Source organism: Drosophila willistoni, chromosome 3R, assembly GCF_018902025.1.
Source record: "Drosophila willistoni isolate 14030-0811.24 chromosome 3R, UCI_dwil_1.1, whole genome shotgun sequence".
NCBI classification, from domain to species: Eukaryota; Metazoa; Arthropoda; class Insecta; order Diptera; family Drosophilidae; genus Drosophila; species Drosophila willistoni.
Window position 1 is genome coordinate 33,082,553 of NC_061086.1, and position 21,488 is coordinate 33,104,040.

Here is a 21,488-nt window from a genome sequence, read left to right on the forward strand (position 1 = left end):
TTTCGTCACTGTCGTCAACGGCGCCGCACTCTGCTTCGTGATCGACAACTCTTGGCCATGATGCAGGGCATGCGCATGCCCCCTTGTAGTGGTTCCCAGTGCTAAAAGTTCGTTTCAGATCCAGCGTGATCGCGTGTAGACCCCTGGTTTTAAAATTATTTCTTTCTGCCTTAAGTGGGGTAGAGAATACAAGTAGATATTACGACAAAATGGCTACATTATCTGTTGCATGGTATGCATACCTTCTCCATTATCCTTTTTGCTGTTGCTCTTGTTTAGCCTTTCACAGATCTCTGGCATTTTTTTCTCCTTGGTTGCTGCTTTGGCTTGCTTTTTCTTGTTATTGGCATCAGGATCACATTTCTTGCGTGGGAAGTTCACAGGTCCACAATTACCACTGCACAATTTCTTTGGACAGTCGTCACGACCGAAGCAATCGTCACGCAATCCAGTTCGTGGTTTCTCTGGCTTCTGTCGGTTCTTTGGGTACTTTTGTGTGAGGGAACTGCACTTGCCATCGTCGTTTCCCTTTTTTTTGGAGTAAAGCCGCAGGCCGCTTAAGGATACCTGTGGTCCATCGCAGCTTAGGTTAGCCAATTGGGTTTTGGTCGGCAAGCCGCCATAACGACGTCGAACAAGACACGAGTAAACAGAAAATCGAGGTCCAGACGGGGAAGTGTCACTGCCCGTTGCGCAACATGAATTGCTCTCTGAGCATTTTGACCATTTTGAGGGCGAAACGGCATAGTGACGACGCACAAGAGTGGAGTAGACCAGGAAACGTGGCTTTAACACCTTGACTGGAGCTGAATCCTGCTCGTGGAAGCAACTGTCCAGAATTTGGGGAGTCGCATAGGTCGAGTATTTCTTTTTGCAGGGATCCTTCTTACCATCTTTTCCATCTTTACCACCCTTCTTAAATTTAGCGCAAGGATCTTCCTTCTTGCCGTCCTTTCCGCCATTTTTAGCATCTTTACCGTCTTTGCCACCTTTCTTGAATTTGGCACAAGGATCATCCTTCTTTCCATCCTTTCCGCCATCTTTACCGTCTTTACCGCCTTTGCCTCCCTTCTTGAATTTGGCACAAGGATCGTCCTTCTTTCCATCCTTACCGCCATCTTTACCGTCTTTTCCGCCTTTGCCTCCCTTCTTGAATTTGGCACAAGGATCGTCCTTCTTTCCATCCTTTCCGCCATCTTTACCATCTTTACCGCCTTTGCCACCCTTCTTGAATTTGGCACAAGGATCGTCCTTCTTTCCATCCTTTCCGCCATCTTTACCGTCTTTACCGCCCTTGCCTCCCTTCTTGAATTTGGCACAAGGATCGTCCTTCTTTCCATCCTTTCCGCCATCTTTACCATCTTTACCGTCTTTTCCGCCTTTACCTCCCTTCTTGAATTTGGCACAAGGATCGTCCTTCTTTCCATCCTTTCCGCCATCTTTACCATCTTTACCGCCTTTGCCTCCCTTCTTGAATTTGGCACAAGGATCGTCCTTCTTTCCATCCTTACCGCCATCTTTACCATCTTTACCACCTTTGCCTCCTTTCTTGAATTTAGCACAAGGATCTTTCTTGCCATCTTTTCCGCCATCTTTGCCATCTTTACCATCTTTGCCATCCTTACCACCTTTGCCTCCTTTCTTGAATTTGGCACAAGGATCTTTCTTGCCATCTTTTCCGCCATCTTTACCGTCTTTGCCATCTTTGCCATCTTTACCATCTTTGCCTCCCTTCTTGAATTTGGCACAAGGATCTTTCTTGCCATCCTTTCCGCCATCTTTACCATCTTTGCCTCCCTTCTTGAATTTGGCACAAGGATCTTTCTTGCCATCCTTTCCGCCATCTTTACCATCCTTACCGTCTTTACCTCCCTTCTTGAATTTGGCACAAGGATCGTCCTTCTTGCCATCCTTTCCGCCATCTTTCCCATCTTTACCACCTTTGCCTCCTTTCTTAAATTTGGCACATGGATCTTTCTTGCCATCTTTTCCACCATCTTTGCCATCTTTACCATCTTTGCTTCCTTTCTTGAATTTGGCACAAGGATCTTTCTTGCCATCTTTTCCGCCATCTTTGCCATCTTTACCATCTTTACCATCTTTGCCTCCTTTCTTGAATTTGGCACAAGGATCTTTCTTACCATCCTTTCCGCCATCTTTACCATCCTTACCGTCTTTGCCTCCCTTCTTGAATTTGGCACAAGGGTCGTCCTTCTTGCCATCCTTTCCGCCATCTTTACCGTCTTTGCCTCCTTTCTTGAATTTGGCACAAGGATCGTCCTTCTTGCCATCCTTTCCGCCATCTTTACCGTCCTTGCCATCTTTGCCTCCTTTTTTGAACATGGCACAGGGATCCTTGCCGCCATCTTTTCCGTCTTTGCCACCATCTTTTCCGGCACCTTTTCCACCTTTGCCGCTTGAAGATTTTTTGCTATCGGCTCCGCCCTTGGCATCTTTTGATCCACACTTTTTCGCGCTTGCGGTTATTTCTGTAGTTTTCGAAGCTTTCTTGACTTTTTTCTTGTCACCTTTCTTTTGTGGTCGTTTACAAGGATCTTCCTTGCAGGGATCATCGAGGGGACACTTCTTTGGACACTTCTTCTTTGGTTTGATGATGGGATTCTTGCAGCCATCCCGAAGTTGTGGTCCTTGAAAATCATCGTCCCACACACCGGGAGCCACCAAAGGTCGCGCTGTAGTCTCTTCCCGTGGCAATGCCAGCGACGTTTCGTTAAACTTGGGACGGGACTGTTCCATACTCATCCGCTTTCTAGCCTGGTGGCGCTTGAGAGCCATGCGAGCTTTCGCTGAAATCGGTTGACCCACTTCGCATCTGGTAAATACTTCTGCTGGGGTAGCCTCTAGGGCCGCAATGCTTTCTGCATATTTTGCTTTTAGTTCGGCCAATTGATCCTCAGACATCTCGGCTAGTTGCTGATCGGTGTACTCCAAGGTATCGGCTATTCCGTTTTGAGAAGGGAAACTTGTCTTGAGGGCCGTGCTGCATAAGTTGGCTGCTATGGCTGTCATCGTATCATTATATTCAGGCAATCCTTCTTCTGTTAGTTGGCTCAAATCCAACTTACTTGCATCGATTTGAACAATGCCACGGATTTGAGCTTGAAATTGCAATGGAACCGCGCACTCTGGTTCGGCTTCAGTGTCAAGCTCCACTTTTGTTTCCATGGTAAGCACTGCTTCGTCTAGTCCCTTCTGTTCAGACAGATCCTTGACACCGGCAGGACCATTTATGATGGCATCACGGACGTTTGTCATATCCATTTCGAATGATAGTTGCATCGATGAGATGGCCATTTCGTTAAGACGATCGCTAAGGCCTTCGGGTACAGTTAGAACTACCTCCTCGACCTGACAATTACCCTCCGCTTCCAATGGTAGGGCTTGAGCGTTCATTGGACTGGGTGTTGTATCACTTGGTGGCATTATTTTGGGTTCAGCCTGAGGCACTGTCAACGGAGCAATGGCAGGAACAGCAGCAGCAGATGGCACGGCCACAATTGGAGCAGTAGCTGGGGCTGGGATGGCAGACACATGTTCCGGGCTAATCTGGCAACTGGCTGCAGCGGTCGCTTGATTTTGTTGAGCAATGGATTGATTGGCTGCTGTACCCATTGCGTTTACATCCATTGATGGCACAGTTGGAACTGTGGTATAGTTTTCCCAAACACCGAGATTATCCATACTGGGAAACTGTTGCTGCTCCTCGGCTACAGTTTCTTCATGCTTTCTTTGTTCAGTCTGACCTTCCGACTCATTCCTTAATGCATGATAATCTTCAATCATGCTGGTGGCAAATGCATCGATCTGATGGGCGTATTTCCTTAGATGATTGATAGATTCTAAAGTATTCTTCAATGCAGCGCCATCCATACCAGCCAAATCTAATGGCACAATAACAATCTTTAGCTGCTTACCGTCTTGGGTTTCTGGTGTTATTAGACCCACTGGGATGACATTACCCTCTGCATTTACATCACCAATGCTTCCAGGGGCTACTCCCGAGAAACTAATCCTTTTCCTGAGCATGTTCACGTTGGTATTAATAGTGAAAACATTGGCTGGATTCTGCGAGTACATCTGAATCCGTATTATATTGGGTGTCTGGGGCGTTGGGGTTATCGTCTGCCATAGCGGGCAGTACACTCCACTTCCTGAGGATGATGGCCTGGATTCTGAACATATTTGCTTGCGTAGCAAACTACTCGGCCGACAAATGGGAGCGTGATAACTCAAACATCTGGAGATCTGTGATAGATACGGAGCCATGCGATTAGTATAACCGTTTGGACATCCACACATCCAATTAAGGATTCCACGCATTGTGGTTATGTCTCTGTGTATTACGTTGTAAGTGTTGAGTTAAGTGTTTCGTGTCTAAATTCTAAGATTTTGAATTACAAAAAGTTTATCTCGACTAAGACATAAAACAGTAAAATTTTGTTTAATTTTTGATTTATAAATTTGATCCAAAAAATTTTATGTGAAAAGTGTACGTCTACACAGGACGATGTGCACAAGCCGTATGAACGATTCGTTAGCCCAAGCGAGGCATGTTGAAAAAAAGTTTTGAAGTTTAATTCCATGGCCTACTATTTTTTAAAATTTGAAAACGAAAAATTCGAATACATAAAACTGGGCAAATACGATTAAAATAACGAGGGAATTTTATGAACATAGTTTTCATTGATCTACATGTCAACTAATCGTATTAATGTATTTACATTGTAGAAATTGTTGTTCGCGTTTGATTTTCATGCCTTGGAAACACAGCCTAGAGTCCTATCTTAGACCTTTAGACTAACTTCTAACTACTAGAAAAGAATTTCCGATGAGGATCTGTGTATATGGGTGCAAGACTCCCGCCTGACGCCTTTACAAGAAAACCATATCCACTAAATGTTTTCGATATTAAAACAATAAATTAGCACTTTGTGCAAAATGGCCTATTCATAATACTAATAAAAAAAACTTGAGTTTTCGCTAGAAATCTACATTATTGGCATTTTCTTGGCAGGAGTTTTTTCTGGTCTTAAAACTGCATTTTAAATATTGTCTAGTGGTTCCAGATATCGGTTACACTCAAATTATGTGGAATTAGATTCTGAACCTTTAATTAATCGTTGTAGTACAGTTATTAGTATAAAGTCCTTAATTTATAAACGTTCGCCGATATTTTCTTGCCTGAATACAGAGTCTAGTAATGCCTTGACTTTTAATTCAGACGCTCAAAATTTAAAAATTAAATTAACCAATAATGCAGCCTACAAAACATCAAAATCTGGTACAAACCCAAAACTCAAAGCTAGTTAGTTTTACTGCTGTTGTCCAATCACTTTCCTGTGATCTCCATGCCCATCGGTAAGGATGCGCCCATTTCCATCTTGAAATGTTTCTTTAAAAATTATACTTACATGCAAAATATGCGAAATCTTGCCATACAAACGCATCTTGAATACTTGATATTGAGTCCTTAACTTATGTATGAAAAAAAAACAAAATAAATGTATGCTTAAACCAAATATAAAAACAACTAATAATTTTGAAATCCCTGCATGGGAATAATTTTGTTTTTAGTTTTTATGTTGTGTTAGCTGGAAGCTGTGTGTAAAGACTGAATAATATCACAGCTCATTCTCATAGGTTGGATGACGCAGCCTACTTGATTAAAAAAAAATATATTTAGATAATCATAGACAGCAAAAAAAATCTCATGGGTTCCTTTTCTTTCCGGTATTATTTCGATTTGTTTTCTGATAAGACCATTTGATTGAGTCATTTGGCTTAGTGACCGTGATTCTCCCAAGTCTCGTATTTTTGTAGAACTGGCCATTCAATTGTAGGTATATCAAATTTAGGTACTTGCATAAAATAGCTTGTACATTTGTTGAATATTAATTAATTGATTTATCGATCAGCAGCTGACATGATGGCCAGTTTGCCATTGGGCTTGCTGTTTGTTTCGAACCTTAGTTCGATTTAAGCTTTTGTTGGCAACGGTTTACGGTTACATTGAGTCTAGACCAAACAAATATAAAAAATTTAAAGATATAATAATTAATCACAATGCTGTATTTATCCAGAACTTATAGTACTTTCATGGTGATTCTACATGTAAGAATGGTTAAATATTTCCCATAACATTTAAAACATAAACTTGGTTATTTGAACCGTCGTTACTTAACAACAACAAAGAATAGGATTTTAAACATAAATTCGGTTCAAATAAAAAAAAAGTTTTGAAAGTTACTAGAATCTTCAAAAAGAATCAAGTAATTCGTTTTGAAACTGCAAGAGGTTTGCGTTATAAAGAAGTAGGTTCCATAATTCAATAAATTCATTTATCACTGCTAAAATTATGGCCTATTATAAAAGCGGATACAATATTAAAAAGTATTGATAGGTATTTATAGACCTTAATCATATTTCTGCGATAACAAGGAATATGATGGACCCAGTGATGGACAAACGTATATGTACATACATATGTATATACTTTTACTTCTTCGGAATGTTACAGACATAAAAGTCTTTCCAACAATTTCAAGGTCTATGTGTCCATTATACTATTGCAATTTAATATTTCAGCACGTGCCCGATCAGTTCAGAATATAGAATGCCTCATTATAAACCCATAACCATTAATAATTCCATATATATACATAAATAGATTCCTTTTCTTCTCTTCTATTTGCCCCCAGTTTGTACTAACGACGTCCGCCTCCCAGCCACCCGATCACGTCGTGAGCTATGTAAACCAAAAGCGTCGTGGAGAATTCCGTGAGGAATTCGATTTCGAACGCAATGAAGCTGAGACCACAAATTCTGTGCATTTACAACAGCTCTTTGGTAGTTTGCTTCAGCTGCCAGGACCGGGAAATAAGACTATAGAAATATCTTTGGATACCGATGATGAGCCCATAAGCGAACGCAATACCCTGGATGATGATTTAATGGAGCCAGCTAGTGAGCAGCATGAAGGCTCTACGGAAACCCCAGACACCTATCATCGTATTAAATTAAACATTCCAGTTCTTGAGCCAGTGAAACATTTGGTGAATGCTGTAGGCGGCGGTGGGGTTAATGACACCCATGTGCGTGCCAATACTCATCGTTTGGTGGGGCATCGAGGAGTTCATGATCCGTCTCCACATAATTCCTCCTCTGCCATTGAGACTGAAGAAGATAGAGAAACAGCCTTGGATAGTACTGGTCTAGATGTACTCGAAACTTTGGGATCAGCTGGCACCTTACTTTGGGGCATGTTGCAGAACCTGCGGAGATTATTTGCGGCCAGTGCGGGAAATGCTAGTTCCGCATTCTCTGGAGGCGGCGGCGGCGGTGGTGCTGGTGGTGCTGGTTCCAAGTAGTGTCCATTTGATATGATTGGTGCTCATGGGTTTGTGTTCTGTGATTAATATTAGCTATTAGTTAATGCTTTTTTTAAAAAGATCTAATAATCAAATAAATTCTTACTATTCGGTAAGTTCAGATGTTTTATTCAGATTCCAATAAATATTTTTATATCTGTGTTTTGTGCATTGCACAGTGCACAGGCTGACAGGCCAAGTAAGTTCTTATTGCCTGCATTTATTGTATAATTTTGAAAACCTTTAGGTAATGTTGCCAAAATACACAATATCCCTTTAACGACTATAGGCTAGTTTAAAAGTATGTCAAAAAAGAAATGCATAAGAAATGTCATAAGTGTTGGTGAGATGACTTCTATGACTTGTGCCACGTATTTTTAAAGTTCGCGCCTAACGTAAATGATATTCTTACGTTACGTAAAGTATTTAAAGATATCAAAAAAAGCAGACAGATCAGATGTTTACTGGGTATTTACGGCGAGAAAGGCGAAAAGTTACGGCGAGAAAGGCGAAAAGTTACGGCGAGTGGGCAAGATTTTACGGCGAATATGTTGAAGTTGGGCTCATCGGTTGGAGCTCGCCTCATTTGTATGACGTTGGCATCAATTGCTCGAGGGCAAAAATTTACGGCGAGAGGGTAAGAATTTACGGCGAGAGGGCAAAAATTTACGGCGAGAGGGCACGAATTTACGGCGAGGGCAAGATTTTACGGCAAAAAAACATATGATTTAAAAAAAAAAAAAAAATTTCTAGTCAGCTGATTGACGCTGAAGGCGGCAGACGTGTAAGATGCGGTAATTTTTTTTCGGAATATGGACAAAATTGTACGCAAAATATGTAAATTTCCGGGAAATTATTGATAAAATAGTTTAAAAAGTGTTAAATAATAATTGAATGGTGTGCCAATCGACGGGGAAACTTACATAAGGATATCCAATAAGAAAACACCTGGAAATTGAGTGCCCAGAATGAGCAGCACAAAATAGACAAGGCGGTAAATGAATGTGTAAATGGAGAAAATACGCGGAAAATAATGTAAATAAATAAACGCGATTTGAAAGAAACCTAATGAAATGTAGTGAAAGTGGTGAAAATCAGATGGAAATGCTGGCCAATTAAGCCAAAGTAAGTAATTTTGTTTGGAAAACTAAGAAAATTGCGACATTTTGCAGCAAGTTAAACAGCTGTTTTGGCGTCTCCTCTTTGTGCTTGTTGTTCGCTGTGTTTGTGTCTCTGTCTGTGTTTGTTTGTGTGCGTTCATATAGACATGTGTGTGTGAAAGCATGTTGTAATGTTTAAAAATTTGTTAAATTTGTATTATTATTCGGATTGTTTTTATATTAAAGTCCAAAATTTATATTTATTGGCCAAATAAATTAAAACCTTTCATGTGTCCACTTTGCTGTTGGTTATCCACTCGAAAGCCAAACATGCTCAATATGTTGAAATCTTTAGATCTTCCTTAAAATTCAGATCGCATTTGATAACACAGCAGCCAAAATTAATTTTCATTAGAAATACTTACCTGAAATATTTATACTAAATTGAAAATTAGTTAGTCTATCTTTCGGAAAAAGCGCGACATATGCATAATTACTTTGATCTGCCCAGATCATGCCATTCAGATTATTAAATATGATCGTTTTGTCAACAAGATTCAGAATAAATTTTGCGTTGTGATTTGATCTATCAATCAGTATTCCAATTAAAACCAGAAACCGGCATTTTGTTTAGTTTAGTTGTTTTAGTATCTTTAACTAAACAATTCCAGTCCCTTGTCCCCTTATGAATACAAAGAGGACATTTCTATAAACAATACAAACTCATTTAGTAAGTTACACCATCTCCTATCTCAACTGATTTATTCTCAATTTGTCATTGAAATTAAAAAATGAAAAATATGAAATAAGTAAAAGTTAATCAGCAGTGCTGAACCTTATCAGTTAGACTTTCTGTAGACACAATGATGATTTATTATATTGTTCTGTTTGGTATTTATATATGTATGTACATATGTATATATTGTTCCATTTTACACAGATAAATAGGCATGCTTATGCTTTCCCATTCTTATCTCAGTGTGTCAAGTAATCAAAGCACACGATTTAAAAGTTTTGTTTGCCCATTAAATTAATAATTTTTTGTGTATTTGTCTGTTTCTTTACAGAGAACTGTATATCTTCTTATCGGTCATTCACTGTAAATGTTTGAAAATAATAATACTCAGCAAAATAGATAAAAATAAAAGAGAATGTTTCAGATGGAGGCATCTGTCGACGGCTAATTCGCGGGTGTGTGATGAAACATATTTCAGTTCTCCATATTCTGTATATTCATAATGTGATAAATTGATAAATTGTGCATAAATGGATCATGCCGAACAATTTGGATATGCATAAGAACGTCTCTGTGCAAGTTGATAGTGATTTTGCCCTATTGCTACCAAGTGGAGTCTATGAAATCAAGAAAATGGAACCTCGCTCCAAAATCCGAACAATTATATTCTTTTGCCTATTTTTAGCCATTGCTGGCATTATTGGTTTCGGTTACTTTTGTCAAGATCAGGTAAGTTATCTATATACATACATAAAACTCTAATTGTAGTTCCATCCCAAATTGGGGGAGGATTGCTTATAAATACATTTATTTAATTTATATTCTTGAATTCATTTCAATATCATAAATTTTATTAGCGATTTTTTTGTTTTTTTTTTTTTTGGGTTTTTTGTTTTAATTTTTGTCTCAACTGTCTCGATACTTGGCGCCAATGCAAATTAGTTTTCGATAATTTATATTTTTGCCGGTTGGCATTTTTATTTAAATAAATACACTTTTTTTTGCCTGGAATGTTTCAAAACTCGTTTGTACCCGGCTTGGCCCACAAAAACAAAAAAAATTTTGTACGTTTTGTTTTCTTTTGAAGGGGATTACACGCTGTCCATCTGTCCGGCAGAGAGCTTTATTCAAACCAAACAAAAACCAACCAAAATAGCAACAAAAATAACAACAAATTTTGTTTTTTGTTTACAATATTTGTTGGCGCCTTTAAACGCTTGTGAAATGTTTATATACAATGTACATACACATAAACCACAAAAATGGGATGGGTTAGGGGTTTGTTTGTTAAATTGTTTTCCATATGTAAATATAAAATGAATTATCACAATAAGAATATATGTATAGGAAAAAATATCGATTAATAACTTATTTTCTACGTACTTCAGTAGCATTTCTGCATAATTCTTTGATTGATTTTGAGAGGTTGTTTTAGTTAAGACTAGAGTAAATTTTTGAGACTTTCGTTCCCTGGAATATTCAACAGATCTATTTCAATTCTGATCTGAAAAATCAGTAATTATAGTAATTATAAATATCTACTAAACTGGTAAACTCCATCTGAAAACTACATTTCCATGTATATGATTTCAACAGCTTTGTTCTTAAAAATCCCCATTCTTATTTAATTTTTGAAACATTTCTAAATAAGATTTCATATAAATATCCATTCGTATTGTGTTTCTATGCTCATCAATCGAATCGCAGGAATTCGCTTAGAATTTTCCAATATTTCAATCGTTTTACACATAATTCTTCGTAGAGTTTAATAGATAAATCAGCCTTAATAAACTTTCAATTCGTCTCAAATCGAGTGATTTAACGCACTAAGGTGTAGAATTAATCGATGCAGGGATACATAAGGAATAACAAAAAGAGAAAACAAATCATTAAAATGCTACCCCAGGGACCCATAAGGGCAATCCGCAGACAACTCAGTGGAGCTATTAGAAAAATTTACAATCCAAAATGTAAATTTAACAATTAATCTCTCTTGATGCGGAGAGATTGAGATAGAGAGACAGACTAAAAGTCATCACCATAAATCTATTGAATAAGCTCATAAATTTATTTCATGTTTATGCAATCAGCAGCATTTCCATCAAAGCAAATTCATATACATACATATGTACTACATATATACATAAATCGGAAATCTTGATAAATACACACATATTTGAAGAAAATCTCTCCCTCTAGGCAGAAATTCTCCTTCTTTTTGTAGGCGTTATCGTTCTCTAAATGAGTTCAATGTCAAATATTGTATCTCATCATTTTGATATTTTGGCCTACAATTTACATGTCATTGGCTTTATAATCTACAATATATATTTTCATTTATTTAAGTAACAAAATATGTGTGTATGTTGTGAAAATATGTTGGGGTAAAAGTGACATTAATTGGACGCACACTCGGACAGCTGACTTTACACGCGATCTTTGCCAGACATTGCGTCGAGGGAGGCACCACGCCCAGATGGTTGAATGGTTGTGCGTGCCTCAGCGGTTTCCTCTCTGTATGTGTGTGTTCAAAAATAGCTTAATTACTGATGCGTTACTTAAAGCAGAAAGAGAGAGGGAGAGAGAGAGTCAGTCAGAGACTGAGTGAATAAGTGAGAGCATCACGACAACATAATATTCCAATATTTAGATGCTAATTCTCTTATATTCAGATTTGCTTTGCATGCCATATTATTAATCGACCTTCGGATTAGTAGAAGCCATCAACAGATGAATACATTTCTGCGACTATTTCGCAAATAAATGTTTTTGTATTACAGCAAAAGAAACCTTGAAAGCAAATTTCAATTGTTTGGTCTCTTAATTTTATAAATAAGAACCCCACAAACACACAAATCTTGTTAAACAATGCGTAAATCCTATGTTAAAATGCCTAAAGAATAAGTTACATAAATTTATGTAACAAAATAACAAAAAAAATGTTTTTTCAGGGCTTAATTTAACCATATAGTGTCTAGATTTCCCAAAGTTCATTAAACTCCAACAAAACAAATGAACTTTAATTAATACAATGTTGTACACCATAAGAACCATTGATCTATAACATTTGACAATCGACACAGTTCGTTGAATATAAATAAACAAATCAACTAGCTAAAAGCAATACTAATATGATAATTAAAGAGGTGAACAACACCCTCAATATTTAGTTTCAACTAAAAGAAAATTTGCATAATTAAATTTACTAAAGTTAAGGGCTTTAATTTTGGGAAATTTTCTATAAATTATAAAAATATGGAAACTTCTTCTATGTTTTGGCTTTTACATGTTAATTATAATCTGTAATAACCTTGAAATTCAAATTTTTTTTACATTAAGAACTTTAATTATTTGCTCATTATGCATATTGGGCGTTTTCTAAAACTCTTAATAGAGGCCAATCGATTAAATGTGTAAAATTTATCAGACACTAAACCATAAACAAAATCGTCGTCGACGACAACTTTTACTCTGAATATTCAATAGGTTTGTTCGTACATATCTTCTATTTCAATTTATTCAAATCAAAAAAAAAAGAGACAAACGCATCACAGCAATAGCAACAAACTGAAGACAAAAAAAAAAAAAATTGCTGAATATTTATTGGGTATTGATAAAGAGTCATTAATTAAATGCGGTTGTTTATTTGAGTTGTTTATATGATAAAATGTTGAGATGAGACTTATGACGTCGATAGAAAAGGTTGTGCAAGATTTTATTCCTTTTGAATTTACAATTATGCAAACTCATGCCAACAGCAGGTGTGCCCCGCTGTCTGCCCGATGGATGCCACTGCCAAATGCCTCTAAAATAATTGAGTTTCCTTCACTTTGTATATACACTTGTCAATAAAAGGTTCATTAATTTTCAATTGAAGGTGGAAATATTACATTGGAGTTGAGGAATACGTACATATATTCTTGAATATCGTAGAGTATCAACCGATCGTTAGAATGTACATACATATGTTATTATATGTAAACTCTAGAGAATAAAAAATTCGGGTAAGAGTAGGGCCCAAGTTTTCTCTATTCTTCTTTGTTTTCTCTTTTATTTTTTTCCTCTATTGTGTGTAAACAATTCACATAGAAAATGTTTATTATTTATAGATAAATGCATTTATTGTTGTTGCCGTTGTAGCTTTTTTGCTTTTTGACCAAGCTAATGAAATGTAAAACTATTTATGGCTTTGTTGGTTTTTAGTTTAGTTGTAGTCTATCCTCTATTCTCTGCCCCGCGCACGAGTCATAAAAAAAAACTGCGTGCTCCCATGTTCGTTCAGTTCATAATGCAAATGTTTTGCCGCTTTTCTTTTTTGGGTACAACCATTCATGTAGGTTTTTTTTTGTTTTTACCGCTTTTACATATTTTTTGTGTTCAAAGTTTTGGTTTTTTTGTTACGAGCTGTGGAAACTCCCCCATATCTCCTATATATGTATCTATATATAGTATGGTATATAGATGCCGCAATTTATTACCAATTTATTACTCTATTAAAACTGCAAAACACTTGCCTGAACACGCAACTGTTGCCCCTAGTTTTGCTCCATAAAATTCTCGTCTAAATTATGTAGGACAAAACTGGTAAGTTCAGTAAGCTCATGGATGAGCAGAGAGTCTCAGGGTGATAGGAGGGGTTTACTTTTTTTGGAGTCAATTTGTTTGCTTGCAGTTTTTTGCCTTATTTTTTATCATATATTTTTCTTTTTATGATTGTGTTAATCAATTTAATGGAGTGTGGGATTTACTGCTGAACATTTTTTATGGCTGTTTCCATTTGTCAAGCATAAATCAAAATTTTCGAATACATAACAAGTGAAAGATTTATGAAAGTTTCTCTAGCATTTGATGGAAGAATATGTAAAGATTATATCGGACTTCCTGCCAAGTTTTTATTGGATTAATTATTAAGACAAATTTTAAGTGTGATTATGAGATTTATGAGGATTAAAACCGTTGTGTAATAAATTTGATAAAATATACTCGTATTTATCGGTAAATACTTATTACAGTACAATTTTACCTACTTGTACTTCAAGATAATCTCAATTAAGTTTATACATTCCTTATCCTAAAAATTTGTTTGCTCGATCAGGAATATTTTAAAATATTGCTTGTTAACAAGCTAACACCCAAATTCTTTGAAAAATGGATAGAATGCTGAGTTTAAATTCGAACCCAATGAAAAGTGGTTTCAAATTTTGTGGCTAATTGAAATTCTTTTTGAATTCCCAAACCAAATTGAATGCGTTTGGTACATTAATTAACAAACAAGTGCAATTTTCTGATGATGTCTTCCTTAAGCAAGCAGTCATTTAAGTAATTAAGCTAATTCTAGGGAATTTTTCTTTCATATTCTTATCTATCTTGAAAGCACTTTGGCATATTTTCAATTAACATTAATATTCCTGCCATGTGATATCTTCATTATACCAGAGACGAGAAGATGACGCGAAGATGCTTTAGTTGTACAACGTAAGACCAGTGGCAAAAAACAACAACACAACAGTAAAGAAAAGAAAAGAAACAAGGAGAAACAAAAACATGAATAACAAATAACAACAAATACTCACATATACATACATACTACATACACACATAAAGTCCAGACCAATTAAACTATCAGCAATCTGAAATATGTACAAAAAGCGCACATGCCAAGAAACGTTTTGAGCACTAAGATGGGCCAGAGATTGGCGAAGGCGGAGGGAATCTGGGGAGGATTGGGACGGCAAGGCAGATGCAGGTTACGTTTTAACCGCACATGTCATAAGAAGCGTGTCAGGCGGCAGCACTTTAATGTGGTCTTTCATCTAAGTCAAACGATTTTCAGATTTTCAAAACGGGAACCAAACCCGAAGACAATGGGGGGCTTAATTTTTGGTTTTCAAAGATCAGCGAGCATTATTCACGCCTGTTTGAAGCTAATTCGTGCGCAAAAGATCAAAAAACAAAAAAAAAAACCAAGGGAAAGAGCTATATAGCGTGTGTACATGTGTGTGAGAGAGAGAGATAGAGGAGGAAAAGAGTTGTAGCAGGTTTGCCCTAAAAGGATGCTGCATCTGGAGATCTCCAACAAATTAGCAAAAGATCTCCTTAAAAAAAAAAAATAACAAGACCCCTAAAAATGTTCGAGTTTTTTGTTTGTCTGATAAAAGTTTTCTGATACTTTCTGCTCTCTTGACTGATGTTTTTGTTTTTTTTTTTTGCTGATGCTCTAAAGTCTGTTGAGTTTCTGTTTAGGGTCCAAAAAAACTGGTTTTCGTATTATGTCTGGGTTAGTTATAATTTCACATATAGATGGATGTGTATGTGTATGTCTGTGTGTGTTTTATAGGTTTCTGCGTGGTGATTATTATGGGGTAATTCGGTTGTATAAGGCCCATAATGTATGTGATATATAAAAAAACCACAGTATATATGATATATTGAAAACCAAAACGTGGCAAACAAAGCCAGGATGTCCTTTTCATGCTAGTATAACTAAAAACCCAAGTCATGTCTTCATGTAATAGGATAATTTTTTAGCAGCTATTCAAGATGGTTTTATTAGGTGAAACTTAAGATAAACAAAAACATTATTTATTCCGAGTTCGACATCTGTTGAGACTTGTTTTGCTGAGTTTTTAACAGGAGTTGTTGTTTGTGATAAAGGCACAATTGTTATGACTCAATCCATTCTTATAATGGGTAGGAAGATAGTCGAGTAGTCGTTCTGTGTACATACTTTTACGGTTTTAATTGAATCTACTCGGCGGCCTCATGTTTTGCAAACGAACTCGGTAAACTGATAGCCGTTTATGAGTTTAAATGGCAAATGCAGGTAGGAAATGATGTACCCTTCGGTTTTCGTTTCACTCGATCAGAGAAGATGCTGAACCGACAAACGGATGCATTTCGGATGTATGTATATCGGTTACCGAAATACAATATACACATATAATTATTAATTGCCAAACAATTAAACAATTTTGTGCGCACAAGCACATCGGTTTGTTGTTTCACTTGTTTGCTGTATTATTAGTTTAATGCTTCACTTATGTATATCATTTTTTGGACTAATTTCGTCAGCAATTTCACCCTCATTAAACACTTTTATGCCATTTTGTTGGGCGTTTTTATGCATATTATTCAATAGTGGACCAAATTGTATTATACGAAATGCAATTGCCAATTACAAATTCACATCCCTCACCTCGACTGTTTTCCCCTGACCTCCGAAAATGCCAAAATGCAGAATTGTTTTGTAAAATGCAATTAGCGCATTTTGTATTTCTAATTGGAACATGGTTTTATCGCAGTTGTGTTTCTGTGTGTGTGTGTCTATTTTTTTTAAACTCTGGCTAATTGGAAATTATGAAAATGCAGATGAAATCAAAAGGGAGGATGGACAGGCCAGAAAAAAAATGCATATAATATGTTTAATTTAAGAGCATTTGGCAATTTATTAAATGTTGGCTTATGATTTACGCATTTATCATTTAAATATATTACTGAATGCAGACTAAAAAGCATTTAATAAGGCAAAATATAGAAAATGCCTAAAAAAAGGGCAAGCAAATTTTCTGTAATAAGCATCCAATTAAAAGTTTTTCACACATCGAAATTCGTAACTTGAACTCGAACCAGCAAACAAGCAGACAACAAAAATGACTAGTCTAGTCTATGGAAATAAAATATATGAGATCATCACAACGTATTTTAAATGCCCTACTAGTTGTGTAAAATGCAGTTTTAGTCTAATCGAGCTGGTGCCCAATTAATAATACATTTTTAAGATCATAAAACATTTTAACTACGTGTAAATACTAAAAATAGTTTTCAATGAACAACTGTTTTTTTGCATACAAAGTCTGATCACTGATTTGAGTTTATACAATGTGGCCAAAGGGTTTAGATACAAATCTACAAAGTATTCATTAGGAAATTTAAAACGAGTACACACTAGAAGAAGAACGTGTTGATCTATTATAATGTCTACAATGCTCTGGTCTGGGACAAAGTCCTCGCCAATTCTGTTATTGTCCTCGGCAAGGGTATTAAAATTACGCTGCCTGTATAGAAAACTTTTCACAAACTGTCGCCTATTTAACGAGCTGCAAAAATGTAGGCAAAATGCACCACAACCAAGAGGGTATTATTACAATATATGTATGTATGTATGTATGTATGTATGTATGTATGCATGCATATAGTAAGTAAAAGAAAGAGAGAAAAATTGTTGAATCTGTATATAGAGAAGAAATAGGAGAAGGGGAGAAAGGATTTCCGCTTGGTTTGCTTGAAATATGAGCAATAATCTTAGGCATAGGGAAAAATCTAGCAAATAATTTATTATTCAGTGGAAAATGTGTTATAATTCTCTTCTACAACTATACGAGATGAACATGATAATGACGATGATGACAATGATAATTATAATGAGATATAGGTATATGTATGTATGTATGTATATGGCATGGTATAGACAGACATGGCAGCCAAAGTCGAATGTGACAATGTGAGAGGCGTGTTCAGATTTCACAATTGCGAATTACAGTTTTAGTGCTATATGCCTGGCTATTTTTTCGGTGTCTGTGTGTGTGTGTGCCTTCTATTCAATTCTTGTGCTGAAAGTTACTTTTTCCTTTTGTTTTGTTTGTGCTAAACCTCCTCTTACACTTTAACATTGTTTTGCACTTGAATTCCACCCAAAAAAATGAAGAAGAGAAAAAAACCAAAGCCCCTCACCCATTATATCCATGTCCATGTCCATGGCTTAGTGTTGGTCTTGGTCTTGTGGCACATTTTCCAGTTTGCTCACGTATTAATTGCTTAACAAAAATAAAATACAACAACAACAACAACAAAAAGTTATTGACCGAGACATGTTTTTGATGTGTCCAAGTGCCAGACGGCAATATCTAAAAATATATATAGTATATATATATATATAAGTGTATATATATTTATATAAGTGTATTATATCCTTAATGGTTATATTTTTGTTTTTGATTTATTAAGGGTTCTTTTGCCTCTTTCAATCTCTTACGCTGCTTCTCTCATTTTTGTGTTTTTCTTTTCTGTGAGTTCGTTTGTACTTATAATAAAGCGTGAAGGATTACCCAAGCTGGTGTGATTAATTAGTATTTTTCTCTTTCTTGTTCAAGAATAAAGAAAATGAGTGATAAATTCAAGTATTTGCGGTTGAAATTTAATCAAAATTAAGATATTAATCATAATGAAAATTAATTTAAGGGATGCCTTGTTTACAAAATTTAAAGCCTTATCATCAAGATTAAGAACTACATTTCTGGATTTTTGCTGTCATATTGAAGACATATATCTAAATTAGTAGATCATTCATTAAACACCAGCACTTTGCTAATTAAAGTTCCTGATCATTAATTAATTCCGCTTTTCATACGCTTTAGTTTTGTAATTTGACTTCCGTTCTAAAACTAAATTTTTGGTAGAATTTAGTTTCCCAATGTTACCTTACCATCTTCATGATTTTCTTTAGACCTCCCATTAGGGTATTAATTCTTAAATTTCCCTTTAGCTTCATTTTTTTCGTAGCAAATAATTCCTCATCAATTGCAGACATCTGAGACCTGATGTGCATATAAAATAGCTAAAGGCAATTGCATTTAGACAGATTTTTTTCGTATTGAAATCGCAGTGAGAGGTACTACATATATACATACATACATTTGTACATAAGTATGTTTGGGTATATGCATACTACTCGATTCCAATTGCATTGAACAAAAAGTGTTCACGGAAGTCGTAAATCGTCTGCTAAGACATGGCTGACCAAAGGAACAGACATCAGACTTGTACATATTGAAAGAGAACTTTTTCTTTTTCAGTTTTCCAGGGCACTGCAGTGGCAAATGTCATAGTGTGAATTGATGCATATAGAGATAGACGTGCATACATATTAGAATATTTATAGCCTTAACCCATTAATGCTTAGCGTTTTGAGAAAGACAATCTGTTATGGTTCAATAGCATTCATCTTTCATCTTTGACCGACAGCTGTACAGCTCACACAATGAACGCCAATTCATCATCTCGAAAACCAAAAAAAAAAAAAAGAGAAGAAAATGAAATAGAAATGCATCTAACAGATGCTTACGCTCGGCTCGGCCCTTTCAACGCCCTATTATATGGCACTTATGTGGATACACGATATACATAGGCCAAATGCCCAAGATTTGTAAAGTAGAACCGAGTCGAAGCGAAAACTGTTACAAGAAATATGTATGTTTGCATATATTCAAGTGATTGACAAGGGAAACTCTCAAAAAGTGAGTTTGCTACACAGACATACATACATACATGAACACATACGTGTTTATGTTAAAGAAGTCGTAAGTACAATAATGCCTAAAAGGCTTCTTGTTGTTTCTCGATCATGTTGAACATGTGTTGACAAAATGTGAGAAGAAAGAACGAAAAGACCTCACAAAATACTCACGAAATACAATTGAAACCGAAACGGAAGATGCGCAAAATTGGGTCTTTTTTTGTATTTTGGGTTTTGCTATACTCTTTCCAAAATATGTGTACAATTTCTTAAGTATTAAACTAGATAATTTCAATACTACAAACGTATTGTTAATTTAATAGGGTATAGAAAATTCTATATAGCTATTGAGCTATAATTAAATGCTTTTTTTCTTTCAATTATTTTGTAATTTGGGTTTTCACTCATAGGCATAGTTATTTTAAAAAATTTTAGGATATTTGAGTTATCGTTATCGTGAAAACACGTAGCCAACGAACAAAACTTGAAAAGTAGACAAAAAACAGATAACCAATTGAGTTTGACGCTTGACGAAAAGTCTCTTTTCATTTTGAAATGTTCCACTTACAATTAGATGAAGGCAAGTGTTTCTTTTTTTTTTTTTCTCTCTAGCTGAGTCTCTTGTCTCTATGATAGACGCTTGCCTCTATTTCTGAACATTGGAAAAAGGGCATTGACATTGCCACATTGCGAAATAAATTCATTGACGTCCAAGCCCATGCCAATTTTAATTTTTCCCTCCCGCTTTTCATTCGTTTTTTTCTCTTTCCCCTGTTGTTGTCGCTGCTGCTGCTTGTTTTGTTGTGAATTCGTTTAGCTGACGACAAAACGACGGCTAAATGTTGAATGCCAAATGCCAAGCGACTCCAACTGTGACCAACGACAAAATAAAAGTCGAAGTGCACAAAAAGGGAGCAGAAACAAAAAGGAAAAACTGCCGTTTGATGCATAGAGAAATGTTTCAATTTTGTATATATTTAACATATTTATTTTGTGTGTCTCCTGCGGGGTCTTTGACGCCTCGTTGCTCAGAGGAGAACAACAACGGCAACACGAACTGCAATTGCATTCATATTCATGTGACAAATTTGCATGGCCCCATTCTAGCTCTAGCCCGTCAGACCAGTACTTTTTACACAGTGGTATTCGGTTTTCGGTTTTTTTTTTCCATTCAGTTTTAAATGCAATTCTCTTCTAATTTATGACTTGCAGAGTTTGCGGAAATTTCAGATTAGGAAATACAAAATAAAAAGAACTGAGTCAGAAAGAACAGAGAGCCAACAGAAACAGACTTTTGATTTGCTGGCCATAAATTGATGCTATAATTCAAATAAATAAATTGTGTTTACATACTCTATTTGCTTTAATTTGCTTGATGTTTGAGTAAAGGTCTTTGAATTGTGGCATATATTTGACCTAACAACAACTCTACCAAAATCAACTTCTAACTCCCAAACTCATTTAGCCATTCAGTGTATTTGGTCTGAAACTTGGCTCAAATGCATTTGAGACGTGCCAAATGGGCCAAAAACTTTACGCTACTAAATCTTTGTTTTCCTGCACGTAAATCAAATTATAATTTACTTTTCGACTTGAAAACCACCATTTTAAAAATTCCTAAAAATGTATTTTTGGTAACAACTAGCATCCAAAAATATTTATAATTAAATATACATACCTATACATACATATATGTACTTATTCATATTTTCTAATACATTCTTTTATATGGTTTGATGTGATTGTTTCGTTTTGTATGTGGAATCTCTAATGCACTTCCAGCAGTGGCCAATTTCAAGTTCTAAGAAAAAATTTCACATTTGTACTCATTTCCAATTCTTCATGCATGTGGGACATAAGTATTCAAACCAACAATCTGGTTGTTGTTTTTGCTGGCGCCTTACATCTCCAATCACTTCTTGGGCACCCTTGGGAATTCATAAATTGAATTCAAACAAGTGCAGAGACAAAAA

The 21,488-nt window shown here is 35.9% G+C and overlaps 2 protein-coding genes across 7 annotated transcripts; one reads left to right on the forward strand and one right to left on the reverse strand.

Moving 5' to 3' along the window:
• Nucleotides 1-91: 91 nt before the first annotated feature.
• On the reverse strand, nucleotides 92-5,511 carry LOC6649788. Of its 6 annotated transcripts, none has more exons than XM_047009289.1 (3): nucleotides 5,433-5,511; nucleotides 243-4,266; nucleotides 92-169 (listed from the first exon to the last, which is right to left on the reverse strand). In XM_047009289.1, exons 1-3 carry the CDS (start codon nucleotides 5,466-5,468, stop codon nucleotides 156-158), a joined length of 4,074 nt encoding a protein of 1,357 aa, XP_046865245.1. In that variant the 5' UTR covers nucleotides 5,469-5,511; the 3' UTR covers nucleotides 92-155. The 6 variants fall into 6 exon arrangements, with proteins under 6 accessions (XP_046865245.1, XP_023035588.1, XP_023035587.1 ...); XM_023179820.2 differs by lacking the exon at nucleotides 5,433-5,511 and having other exon boundaries at nucleotides 243-1,064; nucleotides 1,386-4,402; XM_023179819.2 differs by lacking the exon at nucleotides 5,433-5,511 and having other exon boundaries at nucleotides 243-1,142; nucleotides 1,386-4,400.
• A 495-nt stretch (nucleotides 5,512-6,006) lies between these two features.
• Nucleotides 6,007-7,504, forward strand: LOC6649789. The gene is made up of 2 exons (XM_002072322.4): nucleotides 6,007-6,132; nucleotides 6,720-7,504. The coding sequence occupies exons 1-2, from the start codon at nucleotides 6,085-6,087 to the stop codon at nucleotides 7,386-7,388; spliced, it is 717 nt and encodes a 238-aa protein (XP_002072358.3). The 5' UTR covers nucleotides 6,007-6,084; the 3' UTR covers nucleotides 7,389-7,504.
• The last annotated feature ends 13,984 nt before the right edge of the window (nucleotides 7,505-21,488 follow it).